The sequence below is a fragment of the Carcharodon carcharias genome, chromosome 25 (assembly GCF_017639515.1).
Source record: "Carcharodon carcharias isolate sCarCar2 chromosome 25, sCarCar2.pri, whole genome shotgun sequence".
In the NCBI taxonomy this organism is placed as follows: Eukaryota; Metazoa; Chordata; class Chondrichthyes; order Lamniformes; family Lamnidae; genus Carcharodon; species Carcharodon carcharias.
In genome coordinates this window covers 10,119,851-10,137,739 of record NC_054491.1, presented here as the reverse complement: position 1 = coordinate 10,137,739, position 17,889 = coordinate 10,119,851, and the positions used below count along the sequence as shown (strand labels likewise).

At 43.7% G+C, this 17,889-nt stretch overlaps 1 protein-coding gene across 6 annotated transcripts in view; it reads left to right on the top strand.

Annotated features, from left to right (window-relative positions):
* Positions 1 to 11,371, top strand: part of LOC121269550 — a 106,654-nt gene extending 95,283 nt beyond the window's left edge. For 5 of the 6 annotated variants that reach the window (XM_041174227.1, XM_041174228.1, XM_041174229.1 and 2 more), the window contains 3 exons: positions 8,123 to 8,901; positions 9,646 to 9,772; positions 10,897 to 11,371. In XM_041174227.1, coding sequence (XP_041030161.1) covers positions 8,123 to 8,901; positions 9,646 to 9,772; positions 10,897 to 11,109 — 1,119 coding nt within the window. In that variant the 3' untranslated portion in view covers positions 11,110 to 11,371. The remainder of the gene's footprint in view (positions 1 to 8,122; positions 8,902 to 9,645; positions 9,773 to 10,896) is intronic. The other variant, XR_005941373.1, reaches the window with a different exon arrangement.
* Positions 11,372 to 17,889: the final 6,518 nt, after the last annotated feature.

The following is a 17,889-nucleotide window of genomic DNA, read 5'->3' as shown; positions in this document are numbered from 1 at the left end:
ATGGTAGCAAGCAGTAGTTTGGAGGTGAAGAAAAGAGTTGACGTTTCGAGTCCTCATGACCCTTCGACAGAACTTGAGTTCGAGTCCAGGAAAGAGCTGAAATATAAGCTGGTTTAAGGTGTGTGTGTGGGGGGCGGAGAGATAGAGAGACAGAGAGGTGGAGGGGGTTGGTGTGGTTGTAGCGACAAACAAGCAGTGATAGAAGCAGATCATCAAAAGATGTCAACAACAATAGTACAATAGAACACATAGGTGTTAAAGTTAAAGTTGGTGATATTATCTAAACGAATGTGCTAATTAAGAATGGATGGTAGGGCACTCAAGGTATAGCTCTAGTGGGTTTTTTTTTTTATATAATGGAAATAGGTGGGAAAAGGAAAATCTTTATAATTTATTGGGAAAAAAAAAAGAAGGGGGAAACAGAAAGGGGGTGGGGATGGGGGAGGGGACTCACGACCTAAAGTTGTTGAATTCAATATTCAGTCCGGAAGGCTGTAAAGTCCCTAGTCGGAAGATGAGGTGTTGTTCCTCCAGTTTGCGTTGGGCTTCACTGGAACAATGCAGCAAGCCAAGGACAGACATGTGGGCAAGAGAGCAGGGTGGAGTGTTAAAATGGCAAGCGACAGGGAGGTTTGGGTCATTCTTGCGGACAGACCGCAGGTGTTCTGCAAAGCGGTCGCCCAGTTTACGTTTGGTCTCTCCAATGTAGAGGAGACCACATTGGGAGCAACGAATGCAGTAGACTAAGTTGGGGGAAATGCAAGTGAAATGCTGCTTCACTTGAAAGGAGTGTTTGGGTCCTTGGACGGTGAGGAGAGAGGAAGTGAAGGGGCAGGTGTTGCATCTTTTGCGTGGGCAAGGGGTTGTGCCATAGGAGGGGGTTGAGGAGTAGGGGGTGATGGAGGAGTGGACCAGGGTGTCCCGGAGGGAGCGATCCCTACGGAATGCCGATAAGGGGGGTGAAGGGAAGATGTGTTTGGTAGTGGCATCATGCTGGAGTTGGCGGAAATGGCGGAGGATGATCCTTTGAATGCGGAGGCTGGTGGGGTGATAAGTGAGGACAAGGGGGACCCTATCATGTTTCTGGGAGGGAGGAGAAGGAGTGAGGGCGGATGCGCGGGAGATGGGCCGGACACGGTTGAGGGCCCTGTCAACGACCGTGGGTGGAAAACCTCGGTTAAGGAAGAAGGAGGACATGTCAGAGGAACTGTTTTTGAATGTAGCATCATCGGAACAGATGCGACGGAGGCGAAGGAACTGAGAGAATGGGATGGAGTCCTTACAGGAAGTGGGGTGTGAGGAGCTGTAGTCGAGATAGCTGTGGGTGTCGGTGGGTTTGTAATGGATATTGGTGGACAGTCTATCACCAGAGATTGAGACAGAGAGGTCAAGGAAGGGAAGGGAAGTGTCAGAGATGGACCACGTGAAAATGATGGAGGGGTGGAGATTGGAAGCAAAATTAATAAATTTTTCCAAGTCCTGACGAGAGCATGAAGCAGCACCGAAATAATCATCGATGTACCGGAGAAAGAGTTGTGGAAGGGGGCCGGAGTAGGACTGCAACAAGGAATGTTCCACATACCCCATAAAGAGACAGGCATAGCTGGGGCCCATGCGGGTACCCATAGCCACACCTTTTATTTGGAGGAAGTGAGAGGAGTTGAAGGAGAAATTGTTCAGCGTGAGAACAAGTTCAGCCAGACGGAGGAGAGTAGTGGTGGATGGGGATTGTTCGGGCCTCTGTTCGAGGAAGAAGCTAAGGGCCCTCAGACCATCCTGGTGGGGGATGGAGGTGTAGAGGGATTGGACGTCCATGGTGAAGAGGAAGCGGTAGGGGCCAGGGAACTGGAAATTGTTGATGTGACGTAAGGTGTCAGAGGAATCACGGATGTAGGTGGGAAGGGACTGGACAAGGGGAGAGAGAAGGGAGTCAAGATAACGAGAAATGAGTTCTCATTTCTCGTTATCTTGACTCCCTTCTCTCTCCCCTTGTCCAGTCCCTTCCCACCTACATCCGTGATTCCTCTGACACCTTACGTCACATCAACAATTTCCAGTTCCCTGGCCCCTACCGCTTCCTCTTCACCATGGACGTCCAATCCCTCTACACCTCCATCCCCCACCAGGATGGTCTGAGGGCCCTTAGCTTCTTCCTCGAACAGAGGCCCGAACAATCCCCATCCACCACTACTCTCCTCCGTCTGGCTGAACTTGTTCTCACGCTGAACAATTTCTCCTTCAACTCCTCTCACTTCCTCCAAATAAAAGGTGTGGCTATGGGTACCCGCATGGGCCCCAGCTATGCCTGTCTCTTTATGGGGTATGTGGAACATTCCTTGTTGCAGTCCTACTCCGGCCCCCTTCCACAACTCTTTCTCCGGTACATCGATGATTATTTCGGTGCTGCTTCATGCTCTCGTCAGGACTTGGAAAAATTTATTAATTTTGCTTCCAATCTCCACCCCTCCATCATTTTCACGTGGTCCATCTCTGACACTTCCCTTCCCTTCCTTGACCTCTCTGTCTCAATCTCTGGTGATAGACTGTCCACCAATATCCATTACAAACCCACCGACACCCACAGCTATCTCGACTACAGCTCCTCACACCCCACTTCCTGTAAGGACTCCATCCCATTCTCTCAGTTCCTTCGCCTCCGTCGCATCTGTTCCGATGATGCTACATTCAAAAACAGTTCCTCTGACATGTCCTCCTTCTTCCTTAACCGAGGTTTTCCACCCACGGTCGTTGACAGGGCCCTCAACCGTGTCCGGCCCATCTCCCGCGCATCCGCCCTCACTCCTTCTCCTCCCTCCCAGAAACATGATAGGGTCCCCCTTGTCCTCACTTATCACCCCACCAGCCTCCGCATTCAAAGGATCATCCTCCGCCATTTCCGCCAACTCCAGCATGATGCCACTACCAAACACATCTTCCCTTCACCCCCCTTATCGGCATTCCGTAGGGATCGCTCCCTCCGGGACACCCTGGTCCACTCCTCCATCACCCCCTACTCCTCAACCCCCTCCTATGGCACAACCCCTTGCCCACGCAAAAGATGCAACACCTGCCCCTTCACTTCCTCTCTCCTCACCGTCCAAGGACCCAAACACTCCTTTCAAGTGAAGCAGCATTTCACTTGCATTTCCCCCAACTTAGTCTACTGCATTCGTTGCTCCCAATGTGGTCTCCTCTACATTGGAGAGACCAAACGTAAACTGGGCGACCGCTTTGCAGAACACCTGCGGTCTGTCCGCAAGAATGACCCAAACCTCCCTGTCGCTTGCCATTTTAACACTCCACCCTGCTCTCTTGCCCACATGTCTGTCCTTGGCTTGCTGCATTGTTCCAGTGAAGCCCAACGCAAACTGGAGGAACAACACCTCATCTTCCGACTAGGGACTTTACAGCCTTCCGGACTGAATATTGAATTCAACAACTTTAGGTCGTGAGTCCCCTCCCCCATCCCCACCCCCTTTCTGTTTCCCCCTTCTTTTTTTTTCCCAATAAATTATAAAGATTTTCCTTTTCCCACCTATTTCCATTATATAAAAAAAAAACCCACTAGAGCTATACCTTGAGTGCCCTACCATCCATTCTTAATTAGCACATTCGTTTAGATAATATCACCAACTTTAACTTTAACACCTATGTGTTCTATTGTACTATTGTTGTTGACATCTTTTGATGATCTGCTTCTATCACTGCTTGTTTGTCGCTACAACCACACCAACCCCCTCCACCTCTCTGTCTCTCTATCTCTCCGCCCCCCACACACACACCTTAAACCAGCTTATATTTCAGCTCTTTCCTGGACTCAAACTCAAGTTCTGTCGAAGGGTCATGAGGACTCGAAACGTCAACTCTTTTCTTCTCCGCCGATGCTGCCAGACCTGCTGAGTTTTTCCAGGTAATTCTGTTTTTGTTTTGGATTTCCAGCATCCGCAGTTTTTTTGTTTTTATCTCAGTAGTTTGGAGGTGTTGGGTAAGCAAAATTAATTTTGGGTGACAAGCATGTGATTGGCCATATTGCAGGCCTGCAGATTAGAATAGTCTACCTTTGAATCTTTCCTCTGTAGCTTTAGAGCAGGCAGTTAAGTTTTGTCTTTGATTGATCTAATTTCAATACGTGTTCTAAAAGCTAAAAAAAAAATTGTTCTGGCTAATATTGCCTCTGCAGTTTAGAATAGTTTCATTTCTGGTACCACTTTGGGAAAGATTGTTGCCCTGCAACAGAGTAACTCTGTGAATACACATTACATTAAGTATTCTACACATACAGTGGTATAACCATGTGAAGCAGCAAGGATATTTTACTTATTAGCCTTTGCTAGATCTGCAAATCATAGGATGAATTGCTGTTGTTTTGCTGTGCGGTTAGTGTGCAAGAATCCAAACAAATGAAATTTGGATCAGGAAAGAAATAAAAATGCATATATGCAACATACTTTATACTCATTAAACCCAGCTTCTGCAACATTCTCGTGTGGTGCGGGGGGCGGGGCACATATAAAATTTTTCTCACTCAAGGGGCTGATGAGCAAATTTCGGAAAGGTGAGGTTTATTTAAATTAAGCGTGAATTTCAAAAAAAAACCCTGGGGCATGAAAAGAAACAACTTGCTGAGCAAAAAAATGACAATGAGCAATAAATAGAGATGAGTATTAGAGAGTGATAGAGTGAGTATGACTGTGTGTCTGCCTCACTCTCAGTCTCAGGGTGCTCACTCATTCACCCTCATCTACTGAGAGTGGATGAGCATGCATGTTGGTGTGTGGGGGTGAAGGCGAATGAGAACCCTGATACTGGAAGTGAGCCAGACTTAAGCACACACTCTGCATGTGTGTGCACAATCCCCTCCCCGACCCCTGCACACACACACACCCAGCGCAGAGTCCCTCCCCCAACCCCACCTTGCAGGCTCCCCCCTCCCCCGGACATGCTCTGCCAGCACAGGCTCCGCTCGCGCACACACTCCCTCTCTGCCTCACAATCTCACTCCCTTAACCCCCAGCTCCGTGTTCCCTCACCCACCACCCCGAGAGGTTCTCTCCCCCCCCTCCGTGTTCCCTCTTTCCTCCGTCTGTTCCGTCTTCCCCCCCCACGTGTTCTCTCTCCCCCCCACGTGTTCTCTCTACCACGCCCTCCTTGTTTTCTCTCTCTAACCCCGCCCCGTGTTCTCTCTCCCCTCCTTGTTCTCTCTCCCCCACCCCGTGTTCTCTCTCCCCCCCACCCCGTGTTCTCTCTCCCTCCCCCCGTGTTCTCTCCCCCACCGTGTTCTCTCTCCACCCCCCACCCCCCGTGTTCTAGCTAACCCCCCCCTTCCCGTGTTCTCTCTCCACCCCCCGTGTTCTCTCTTCCCCCCTCCACCGTGTTCTCTCTCCTCCCCTCCGTGTTCTCTCTCCTCCCTTCCGTGTTCTCTCTCCTCCCCTCCGTGTTCTCTCTCCTCCCCTCCGTGTTCTCTCTCCTCCCCTCCGTGTTCTCTCTCCTCCCTTCCGTGTTCTCTCTCCTCCCCTCCGTGTTCTCTCTCCTCCCCTCCGTGTTCTCTCTCCTCCCCTCCGTGTTCTCTCTCCTCCCCTCCGTGTTCTCTCTCCTCCCCTCCGTGTTCTCTCTCCTCCCCTCCGTGTTCTCTCTTCCCCCCTCCGTGTTCTCTCTTCCCCCCTCCGTGTTCTCTCTTCCCCCTTCCGTGTTCTCTCTCCCCCCCTTCCGTGTTCTCTCTCCCCCCCTTCGTGTTCTCTCCAACCCCACCCCCGTGTTCTCTCTTCACCCCCCCCCGTGTTCTCTCTTCACCCCCCCCCGTGTTCTCTCTTCACCCCCCCCCCCGTGTTCTCTCTTCACCCCCCCCGTGCTCTCTCTTCACCCCCCCCACCGTGCTCTCTCTTCACCCCCCCGTGCTCTCTCTTCACCCCCCCCCGTGCTCTCTCTTCACCCCCCCGTGCTCTCTCTTCACCCCCCCCGTGCTCTCTCTTCACCCCGCCCGTGCTCTCTCTTCACCCCGCCCGTGCTCTCTCTTCACCCCCCCCGTGCTCTCTCTTCACCCCCCCCCGTGCTCTCTCTTCACCCCCCCCCGTGCTCTCTCTTCACCCTCCCCCCGTGCTCTCTCTTCACCCCCCCGTGTTCTCTCTTCACCCCCTCCGCGTTCTCTCTTCCTCCCCGCCCCTCCCGTGTTCTCTCATCCCCTCCCCCTCCGTGTTCTCTCATCCCCTCCCCCTCCGTGTTCTCTCATCCCCTCCCCCTCCGTGTTCTCTCATCCCCTCCCCCTCCGTGTTCTCTCATCCCCTCCCCCTCCGTGTTCTCTCATCCCCTCCCCCTCCGTGTTCTCTCATCCCCTCCCCCTCCGTGTTCTCTCATCCCCTCCCCCTCCGTGTTCTCTCATCCCCTCCCCCTCCGTGTTCTCTCATCCCCTCCCCCTCCGTGTTCTCTCATCCCCTTCCCCTCCGTGTTCTCTCATCCCCTCCCCCTCCGTGTTCTCTCATCCCCTCCCCCTCCGTGTTCTCTCATCCCCTCCCCCTCCGTGTTCTCTCATCCCCTCCCCCTCCGTGTTCTCTCATCCCCTCCCCCTCCGTGTTCTCTCTTCCCTCCACCCTCCGTGGTCTCTTTTCTCTCCGCCCCCCTCCGTGTTCTCTCTTTTCCCCCTCCCCTCGTCCATGTTCTCTCTTCCCCCCACTCCGTGTTCTCTCTTCCCCCCAACCTCTGTGTTCTCCCCACCCCACCGTGTTCTCTTTTCTCCCCCACCTCCGTGTTCTCTCTCTAGTCCCCCCCCCCCGCCTCAAACCCGTGTTCTCTCTTCCCCGCCACTCTCACTCTCTCATAGGTTCCAGTCACTCACTTACTCAGAGGCTGGTGGATCCCGCCCCGGCTGCCTCCTGGTGGGCCCCCCGGCTGCCCTCTGGTGTGCCCACCCGGGGTTCGGGGCCCTGGAACTTATTTTCAAATCTTACCTTCCCATTCTTTGCTACCTTCCCTTTCTTTGCTGTCTGCTCAATCAGAGGCTAGTTTCTCTCTGCATTTGCTGCTCACTAGTGAGCCTATCAGCAGCAAATTCAGAGAGAAACTAGCCTCTGATCAGATGAGCAGGTTTACAGCATTTTTCAACTATAAGTCAGCTGAATGCCCAATAAGTTTAGCAGGCCGAATTCAGAAGCTTCAGGGGTCACATCCCGACCTGCAGGCCAAGAGTTGGACAAACCTGCATTAAGCCATTGGAGGCTCACCAGGTATCGATGACATTACCCAGGATTTAGAACAGATCATTCATCGCAGGCACCAACTGAGGGAGACTGAATTGATGAGTCTAGCTTTGTTTGGTATATTTAGTGAGGTTGTTGATCGGTGAAGTATTGCACCTTTGGGCTGATGGTTAATTAGATATTGGAACATTTTGTGATTACACTTAAGATACCGACTGCCTTCAGTGCAACAGGTTCTGATCCATCTGATAAAAGGTATCTGGACTAAGAGGGAAGGTCTAGTATTTACTGCCCAGGCACGTCTCTCCTAATCTCTGCTATATTTTATAGTTTGAACTTGTCTGAAATGGTAGCCAAAACACACACGTGAGCCCATAACTTCTAACTTTTTCTTTTCCTTTTGGGCCTTTCCCATTTGTCTCCTTGCCTTCTTTCCACTGTCATGTCATCTTTCCTTTCTCCCTTCTTCAGTATTTTGCGCTCCTCACCCCCAATCCCAATCATGATTACTTTTCTGCCTTCCTATACTGCTGCTGCCATCCCAGGCTTTAATTTCCCCATTAAATGAGCACCCTATGGAACACCATAGCTACCCTATGTGCTTCTCTCTTGCATTCTCCAAAAAAGGCCTCCATTGAGGTTCTCACCATTGCCTCCTTAGAATCACCAGCCTGCACTGTCTATTCCTCGACTTTTGCTAAGCTTCATGCCTGGCACCCCTGCAAACTGGGGGATAACATGACCAGTCACCTATTCCCTCTACACACCACAACACCCATGGACTTTTCTCAACAGATCAACCACCACTCTATATCCACCTTTGGCTAACAGTGTATAATTTACTTCTTCACATATATCTGGAATAAAAACATACTAAAATATGTGCCTAACATGCTAGATTTAATGGAAGTTTACTAATAATTGCTTTTTAGACTGCCTCTTGGCCCCAGGATATGGGAATATATAATGATGCATTTTCCACAAGTTCTTGTAATTTGATGCCATCTCAGTACAAATTTGAACATCAAAAGTATTCTGCAAATCAACAAAGACTTTCACCATCTCCTGTAACAATTGAAATGGGTCAGCGTGTTGCATTTGCTGGAAACTCTGATTCTGCTGAAGGTGCCTGGTTTTCACCAGGATCCAGGAATATAGGACTTGATGCAAAAACATCACTGAGAACAGAAAAAGACACCTACATGTCAGCTGCTTGGCCACCCAGTTACTCAACACTACCAACCATGCAGCCTAATTCAGGCCTTGATCAATTGGATCATAGCCAACCTGACCTTGAACTAGAGTTTAGAATGTTGGCTGGTCAAAAAAGGTCATTTCCTCTTCAGCTTGCCAGTGGTGGTTTGGAAATGCCAGAGGCTTTAACTGAAGGAAAATCATTAAGAATCCCAGATGTTTCACTCACTACGTTACGAACTTCACATACTTTGGAGAATTGTCAAAACCACTTATTTGAGCCTTCTGGTTCAACAACCAAATCCTTTAACAAGCCCTTCAATAATTTACTGTCTGCATGTGCAATTGCCAAGAGCAATAAAGACTTCCAGGCTTTACAGACCCAAAGGCCACTTATTGGAACATCCACTGCCAGCAGTTCACGACTCGACGGTGGGTTATCTATACTTGCAGAACCAAGATCATCCTATCATGCAGTAATGGAACAACTTTTCCTCAAATTCCCTACAACAAGCACGTAAGCTTTTATTTATTTTATTGTTTACAGTACAAACATATTTACTTCATGTTGAATGGTGATCGTTGCCATCTGGTACAGATCCCAAACTCTACTGTGGTTTGAACTCTGCATCTTTTGACTCCGTTGAGAATGCCACCAGTAGATCTCTGGTGTAACCTGAAGTGCTGATGAGCCATATAATAGAGTAGTAAAATGCAGGCTTACACCTACGTTTATGTATGTATGAGTTAATTTCTCCGAAATAAGCTTACAGTCTTCCTAGTACCTAGCTTGAAAGTAACAATTTTCAGTTAGGTGCCTGTCAGCTACAGAATGTGCATGCTTTGAGAAGCACAGAAAGTAATAAAATCTTGCTAATTATTTTTAGTTCTTGGAGTCAGGACACCTTTTAAGGTGACTCATGTACCTTGTTTAAATAGCAGCAACTTCACTAATTGGAATCAGGTGTTTGAAATTGCTATTAAATGGGCGACTGGCTTATAAGCAAAAGCTATTTTTTTTTTTAAAAATGAAATCACCGTTTAGTATAGTTTCCTCTCAAGCATGTGCACTGCATGTGTTTGTGAATGCTGTGCTTAGCTTTGACTAAAAAGTGGGGGTCATATTGGAAACTACGGACATTCAGTGAGTATATTGTGGTTGAGCAGTTTTTTGTTGAATAACTTGAGACGCATGATGTTTAACATTAATCTTGCAAGCCAGTGATCTGATTAGTTTTATCATTTGATTTTATCTTAACAGAGATGTATTTCATTTACTTATTAATAAAGTGAAAGAGGAAAATGGTGGTACTCTGTCAGGCTTATCTATCATTGACCTGGTCAGACGAGTCTCTCACCATGTTGTCCAGGGCACCCACCTAGAAATGGTAAGTACAATTTACCTCTGCAGTGGTTGTGGCATTCCTAATCACATCCAATGTTGTATTTATATTATGGTGTCACCAAATGCCATATTGTGCAATAGAACAAACTGATACCACATGTTACCAAATGACTGCACTAAACAGGAAGTAAAATTCCAAAATATTTTATTTATTCTTTTTTCCATTGCTGTTACTGAATTGCTGTTCCCTCCCTTTCTCTGTTTATTTATTGTTATATTATTCTTGTTCTTTGTTTCTTTCTTTGAAATTTCATTGATCACATTCAACAATTATTTTTCCTGACCTTTTCCATTACTATAAAACAAAATGACCTTCCTCACATAGAGCAGAAACAATATTAAAATCAATATTTGTGTAAGTAAGATGCCTGGTAGGTGAATGGATTTGATCAGTTGTGAATATATTTTGAAGTCAGATCCACTCATTGCTTATGTGTCATTTAGCGTTGGGGCTAATGTGTTACTCTCTGTATGATAAATTTTTCACATTTTCAGGGGTGTAATGTTAAAATATTATTGACCCAATAATTTTGAATGTGTTACAATGCAGGAAATCGAAAGATGAAAGCAATTCATATTAAGTTCCTGTGGGGAAAAAATGGTGTAAAAGAATAAAGAAATGACTGCTAGATTCCTTTAATAAAGATTACTCTGTCATTCCAGATATTGAATATTACCCAACTTGAATTTTATCACTGTAGGATGTATCTTCCATTTGTTTTCGCCAACTCAAACACGTTGGCAGTTAAATGATATGGTACAGTTTTCTATCAGGTTATTTTAAAAAAGTACATAGAAGATTTATTATACATCACCAGGGTTGAAGCAGAAATCATTAATAGGCAGAGCGTAATAACCTATAACTTGTATTACTTTACAGAAATAATGTAATTGTAGGATTTATTATCAGCAACATTCAAATTTGATCTCCTGTTATGTTCTAGACTTGCAAATTAAGTACCTAAACATTTTATAACATTTGGTTGAAAGCCTACTTTCAACTTGACCTGTAATAAATCAAAAATATTTTCCTAATTGCAAATCACAAGAATATTTATAAAGTTGTTAACAAATTTAATTAATTTGTGCATCTTGCCTATCTTTCAGACATATCCTCCTCCTTCAGAACTTTTTTTATTTGGCTCCACAAACTATGAAAACTCTTTCTTCCCCAGCCATCCTACACTGCAGCCTGATCTGTCACCAGCAACACCGGATAGATTCAGTGGCCTCATGTCTACAAGTGCAGATCCTTTATGTTTTGAATCATTACCACTTGGAGATTTACTGGAGCTGGAAGGCAGTTTTGATGGCTTGTAGAGTTTGAAGAAACATTATCAATTAAATTTGGACATAAGGTTCATTACAGAGTTATATGTTTGCTGTTGAAATTCCCATGCGATTAAAAAAAAATCTGCATTGTTTCTATCATATCTGTGTTCTCCATTATAGGCACAGATAATGATAAAATGATTGGTTAAAACTTGTACATCGATCCCCTGTAAAACATAGTACTGTTTTCTTATGAACTGCAATTACAATGCATGTTTAACTTAAGTATTTTAATAAAGTGATGAAACCATTTTTTTTTAAAAGGGGACATCATTTTCTAGGAAACTGTTTGCTTTGATGTATCCGTTCTAGTGGACATGACTGTTTCCCACAGTTAGATGCTTGCAGACCTTTCATGTCTGTCAGAAAGTGGGAAAATATTACTGGGTAAAAGTGCAGAGTTTTTATGACATAACTAGCTTTATTAATCCTTTTCTTAGATTTTATTGAACTTTGCATGTTATATTCACCTTTATTTCTAATTGTTGCTCAATTCGTCTGGCTGTCGTGGACCAAACTATGGCAGTGCTTTCGACTTTCATCAGCTTGATATTGGGCATTATAGTCATTATTTAGTTGTATATCATTTATGTGTTGTGTGTTGGATATTGCACACACTTCCTGTCCACTTTAGCATTGCTCTCTGTTTCATGACTTTTAAGCCATGCTTTTTATGTCAGCATTTAAAATGGCAAAATGCTACATCAACCTTTACCTGTCAAAGTGTATTTGAAGGCCAGCACTATACCACCAGGTAGTAGGACAAAAATAAAAGCAGTTGTATAGGAATAGTAGGGTGGGAATTTCAGAACTTGAGGCCTAGGCAACTGAAGGCAAGCAAACATGGGCCAACACCCCCCCCCCCCGCCGCCCCTGCCCATTTGAGGGGGGGAGTGCAGGGGTGCCGCCATTTTAGGTGCGTGGGCCAATTAAGGCCCACCCAGCGTGACTTCCGCCAGGAAGTGCTATGCACCCCCTGTGTGGGCAGGGGGGATTCCCTCAGGCGGGAGTGCACTCTTTCATACGTACGTGCGAAAGAGCACACAGATCTCCCTGTGGCAAAGTGCTGCCTCAGGGAGATCGGCTCCGATGTAAAAGTTGAATTTCAGGCAATAAAAAAATTTCCCTGCCATGCCCCCTCATGTGACACTGCCACTTGAGTTGGGACGTGTCCATAACTTTTACTGAAACATTTGTTAAAATTTTTAAAGCCCTCATGAAGCCTCATCCTGCCCATGGATGAGGTTTCATGCTTTTTCTGAGGCCTGGCCTGCCTGCCAACCTTAAGGTTGGAAGGGCAGGTCCATCAATCAGGTTAATTAGTTTTTAAATGACCTTAATAGGTCATTGACAGCACGGCCGAATCGGCTGCGCGCCTGCTGAACTGAAAATCTAAATGACATGAGGTGATGTCGGGATATATGCCCGACGTATACCCCCGTCATTTTATGAATTGGCGAGTGGGCCCATGGGCCTGCAATTCAGGCGCGAGCTACCCAAGTCCACTCACCATTTTCTTTCCACTTGATTTTTTATATTTACTGCAAGCTCCTTTAGAATTGGCTTTTTGCCTCTTGAAAAGTGCAAAGCGTTTTCCATTCTTGCACCACTTTGCCCAGGATAAAGTGTTGAAAGGTGACTATGAAAATAAGATGCCTTTTGCAAAACACTTGTTAAGCTTGCATTGTTAGATGGATATCGTGAAAGCAGGTAGTATTCCCCAGGTGAAAATTAATTGAAAAGGAACTTACTGCACTAATTTTAGATAGAAAATAGTATTAGTTTGAAATTGATTTTTAAGCTCTGCTCTTTAAGCTAACCACTGTCAGAAACAGCATGCCAAATTTGAATTAAAAGTGCAATTTGTTAAAATGATTATTTCGAAAGTACTGTATGATTATATTTGGCATGTGGAAAAGCTTCTTGCACCTAACAGCTGAGTTATATCCTGAGCATGCACAGCTCTAATAGATAGTTAATACATTTCATGGTTTTACATGTCATGTACTTTTTTGAATGTATTATGGAAGCACATAAGGACAGCGGCCTGGATTTCAATCTCAAAAAACTTCCCCGCAAAGGTTTAGCGGATTCCAAAGCGTAGATATCCTTGATTCCAACATCATTTTGAATTTGCTGCCATTTATAGAGGATCTGTGACATTCAGCAATAGGGCAGGCAGCAACCAGGCTGATCGTTTCATCAGGTTGAAGGATTCTCACAGCGAAGCATGGGATATAAAATACATAGACTATAATCCACATTTCAATCATTATACAGAAAGCGAAATAGAGATAGGGACATAACACACAGAATTAAAGGAGAAGCTAATGTATCAAACTTAACGATTTTTATTCCAAAAATCATGCAATGTTTAAATGTTCTTCAGAGGGAATGCATTTTGCAGAATTATTTTTCAGGGCCAGAGATTATAATTTAGTATGTCGTTACTCCTGATCGAGCAAGACTTTTTGTTTTCGTTTCACAGCAAAAATAGCATATAAAAAGTTGAGGTTCATGTCAAATCAATTACCCTGTGTTGATTGCATCAATGAAGACTGCAGCAGCACACCCTATGGAAGAGCGGGATATCGCAAATAGCAATTCCTGTGTTTAACTGCACGTGTGCAACACCAGAAGTTGCTGTCCATTTTATGCTGTAAAGACAGCAAATGCTGTTCTTGCATCATTACAAGTGGAAAGGCCCATGTTTGCTTATTTTCAATTACCTCGGTCTCAGGCTTTTGAATTCCTTTCTTACACTTATTTGAGCCTCTACCTCATTTTCTTTCTTAAAACCTACCTCTGACCAAGCTTTTAAAAATCAGATCTAATATCACCTTATATGGCTCGGTATCATATTTTGTTTTATAATGCTCCTTTGAAATACCATGGGACATTTATTTATGTTAAAGGTAATGTGTAAATATAGGTTGTCCAGTGATTTTCAATGTATGTGCTCTGTACGATAATTTGATAGTTATACTCTTTCTTGCATTGAGATGCGATATTATGTAGGTAATTGCAAGCAGTGTCTGATGCGCTACAGATTCTGCAAGGGGTAAATTAGGGGTAGGTTAGGATTCACAGCAAGCCTAGGTTTGCAATTATTTTAGCCAGCTATTTGGAAATGCTGGCTAGTTTGAATTCCTGTCTTTTCATAATTCTTGTAACTGACTGCCTTAAAAGTATGACCATCAATTCAGAAATTCAGTAGATGGTTTTGTGACTCCCAAGATAGCAGATCTTCGCACTGCAAAAATGACAGGACCAGCTAGTTTGGTTGCTATGCACGACCGGAACCAAAAGCCAATTGTGCCATAATTTATGCACTTACAACATATTTGTGTTAGATAAGCTGAGTACATAAAAACAGAAATGCAGGCAACACAAAGCATTTCTACCAGCTCCAAAGGGACTCAATACAAAACAAAACCATCTTTTCTCTTTTCATAAGTATATTTTATTCTACCACACAACAACACGTTAGACGGAATGATGCAGTCAGTGTCTAAACTAGAGTGACTTAAGTTTTTCTGTTTAACTTTAGCACTCTGAAAATCACCTCAATATTAGGCAACTTCGTAGGGAGTTCACATATGGAAGTGGTCAGAGACACGATCCTAGATAAATATTTGACTTAATAAAAAGTAACTATATTTTACCTTAGCCCTCTTTGCAAAAAGAGCAATCCATAAGTGAATTTGAATAATGAAGAGGGAAAGATAATTATAAGAAAAAGAGAAAGAAATGAAAAAAGGACAAGAGTAACAAAATAATATGTTGATATCACAAGGCCTGTGTAACCCATTTTTAACTGCATTATGTTTTTGGTGCAAAGTGTCGCCTCAGCTATGCAGCTTATGATTGAAGATTTCGGTGAGCATTTGTTCCATATTGACAGCTCTTAAACATTAGGTAGATTCTGTCAATCCAGGCCAGACTTGTGAGCAGGAGAGCTGATAGGAATTAGAGCTTATAATGAACAGAATTGCATGAACAGAATTGTGAGGATTTCCTGAACAAAATACTGATTTCAATATCTTAAACTCTTATTCTCAAAATTAGTTTTTTGAAAGTATTTTAAACTAATACTTTTGGGGGAAATAGTTCAAGTAGAAAAATGGAGCAGAACTAAAAATCACTTGGTCAAAGTTTCCTGATTTAAGTGGACATTGCATCACCTCTTTGTTTAGGGATTAAAGGCTGATCTTGTGAGAGGCTAGACGAGGTTTATAGTGATTTTGTGCTCTAAATTGGCTGCTAGCTAAATAGCATAACATCATCCAAACCACATTTGCTTTGTGGAACCTTTGTCATTTTCTACATGGCTAGCTGAGCTGACCCCAACTACACCCCAAATGCTTTCAAATGAATTAATAAACATTAGGCTGTTCCTCTAATAAGAATCGATGATTCCAGCTACCACATGGCTGGAAATTAAAATCTCTTATTAGACAAAGTGGATCTTACATGAAACATATCATATCCAAGTTGAAGATTCTTTGCTTATTATAATGTTTAAAATCTTGAAGGGATTAGGTAAAGTAAATAAAGAAAAACTGAAGGAGAAAGACATTACAGGGATATGGGGAAAGAGCAGGGGAGTTGGAATTAATTGGATTACTCCCTGAAAGAGCCAATGATGAGTTGAATGGCCTTCTGTGCTATTCAGTGATTCTCTAATGGAAATTAGGGATGGGCACCAATTGCTGACCTTGCCAGTGATGCCTACATCCTACGATGGTTATAATCAGAAAAGATGAAGTTTTGCTGTAATTTGTGCCCATTTCTAAATTAACACATTCTTACAGGCCAAATTATTCTCATGAAATAACTGAAAAATGAACACTTGTCTTCATTAAAAATGTTGCATTCATGCCCAAAGGTGTCGAATAAGTGCAAACCAGAAAGGTCATAAAGTCCATCTTAGCTCATCTATCCAGAACAAAAACATACAATTCTCCCCTCAGACTCCTGGCTCTTGAATAACTTTGAACTTTAATGCTCAATTATACTAGCCAGGAGTCCATTCAAAGTACTGATTACTTCACGTATGAATAAATGCTTCCTAACATCAGTTCTGAATTCTCTTTCTCTAATTTGAATCCATTCTCTGACTGACCTCTTACCTTTAAGTAGTATTCTTAATTAACTTTTTGCTTCCCCACATGCCCATCTCCATTTATTTTTACGGCTCATCTGGTAAAACCCTCAGCTGTGCTTTTGTTGCCTCTAGTCTTGACTCTTCCAATGGTGTCCAGGCTGGCCTATCTTCCAAATTGCATAAATTAAAGCTTATCGAAAACTCTGCTGCCTGTATCATAATCACCCATCACTCCTATGCACCCTGACCTACCTTGGATCCTAGGCTGGCTCTTCAATTTTAAAGCTCTTAGCCCTGTTTTCAAATCTGCTCATGGCCTAATCCCTGCCTATCTCTGGAACATGTTCCAGCCGGTCAACCCTCTGAATTCTCTGCGCTCCTTATCTCAGCCCTCAATGGCTGATCCGTAATTATGAGATTGTGTCCCCATGTTCTAGATTCCCCAGCTAGGGAAAACATTTTCTCAGCATCTAGCATTTCAAGCCCAGAATTTTATAGATTTCAGTTACATCACCTCTCATCCAAACTCCAGGCAATATAGGCTGGAGGTAATTAATGTGATTTGCTGATATATTTCTCTCTTGAAGTAAAGCTGAGACAACTGGAAAATAAAAAAAAAACTATCTTAGTAATTAATCAAAATCAAAAATAATTTCAAAGCCCCACAGCCAACTAGCCTGCTTGCCCTAAGTGATTACCGTTAACGTAATATTGGACAAAAAGATTACACACGCCAGCTCTTATTGATGAATTGCAGATCAGACAATTTCAAGTAAGATAAAAGGGAAGGACACTTCCATGCCACAGAGCAAGTTCAGAGATACGCAATTTTCCTCAAATGCAGATTCCATCAGAGAAAAGGAAATTCAAGTTATTTATCTGTATTTCTAACTATCTCCATGTGGAGAAACATGTTCTTCCAGCAGTAGGAGCTAATTTTGGCAAGTTAGCGATCCTAATAAATGTACAAAATAAAGATTCTTATATTCTAAACTAGAAGAGATCTCTAACCTGCCATGATACATTTCAAATAGACTTGCACAGTTATTGCACTAGTAGTGAAATTGCTGCTAACAATGATTTTTGCTGAAAAAGTCACCAGAAAAATGGTGAATGTCAATTTTTCAGTAAGTTAGTTTTACGCTGACAATCAGCCCAAACATCATGTCACTGCAAACAAAATCAGTGGTGACCTGTGTCAAGAAACTATTATTTTTCCTAATATTATTGTGGAATATTTTAAAGCAGGTGTATGTGTGTGCATGGTTCTGCATGTGGGGCTAATTTATTAAATTAGAGTCAATTAGACTGCAAGGTTTAAACTGTCTAAGAAGTGAAGTAAAAGCGTTTGAAATGGAGCTGAGCAAAGCTAAGGTGAGGTCAGTAGATAAGGTGTGAATGAAATTTGCATTTTTGGATAAGTGGAGAAGTGTTTGATTTTCGAAAAGACGTGGAAGATTTTTACAACTGGCAAGGTAAATAAGACAAGGTTATTACGTTGATTCTTCCCAAAAGAATCAGAGAACATAATGAGAACATGAAAGATTTTTATATTCTGGGGGAGGTAACTTCTAAAGTTAAGTAGAAACAATGAGATTTACAAATCAAAATGGATAAAATATACTTAAAGAAGGATGGAAGGATGTGTGGCTGTGTGAGAT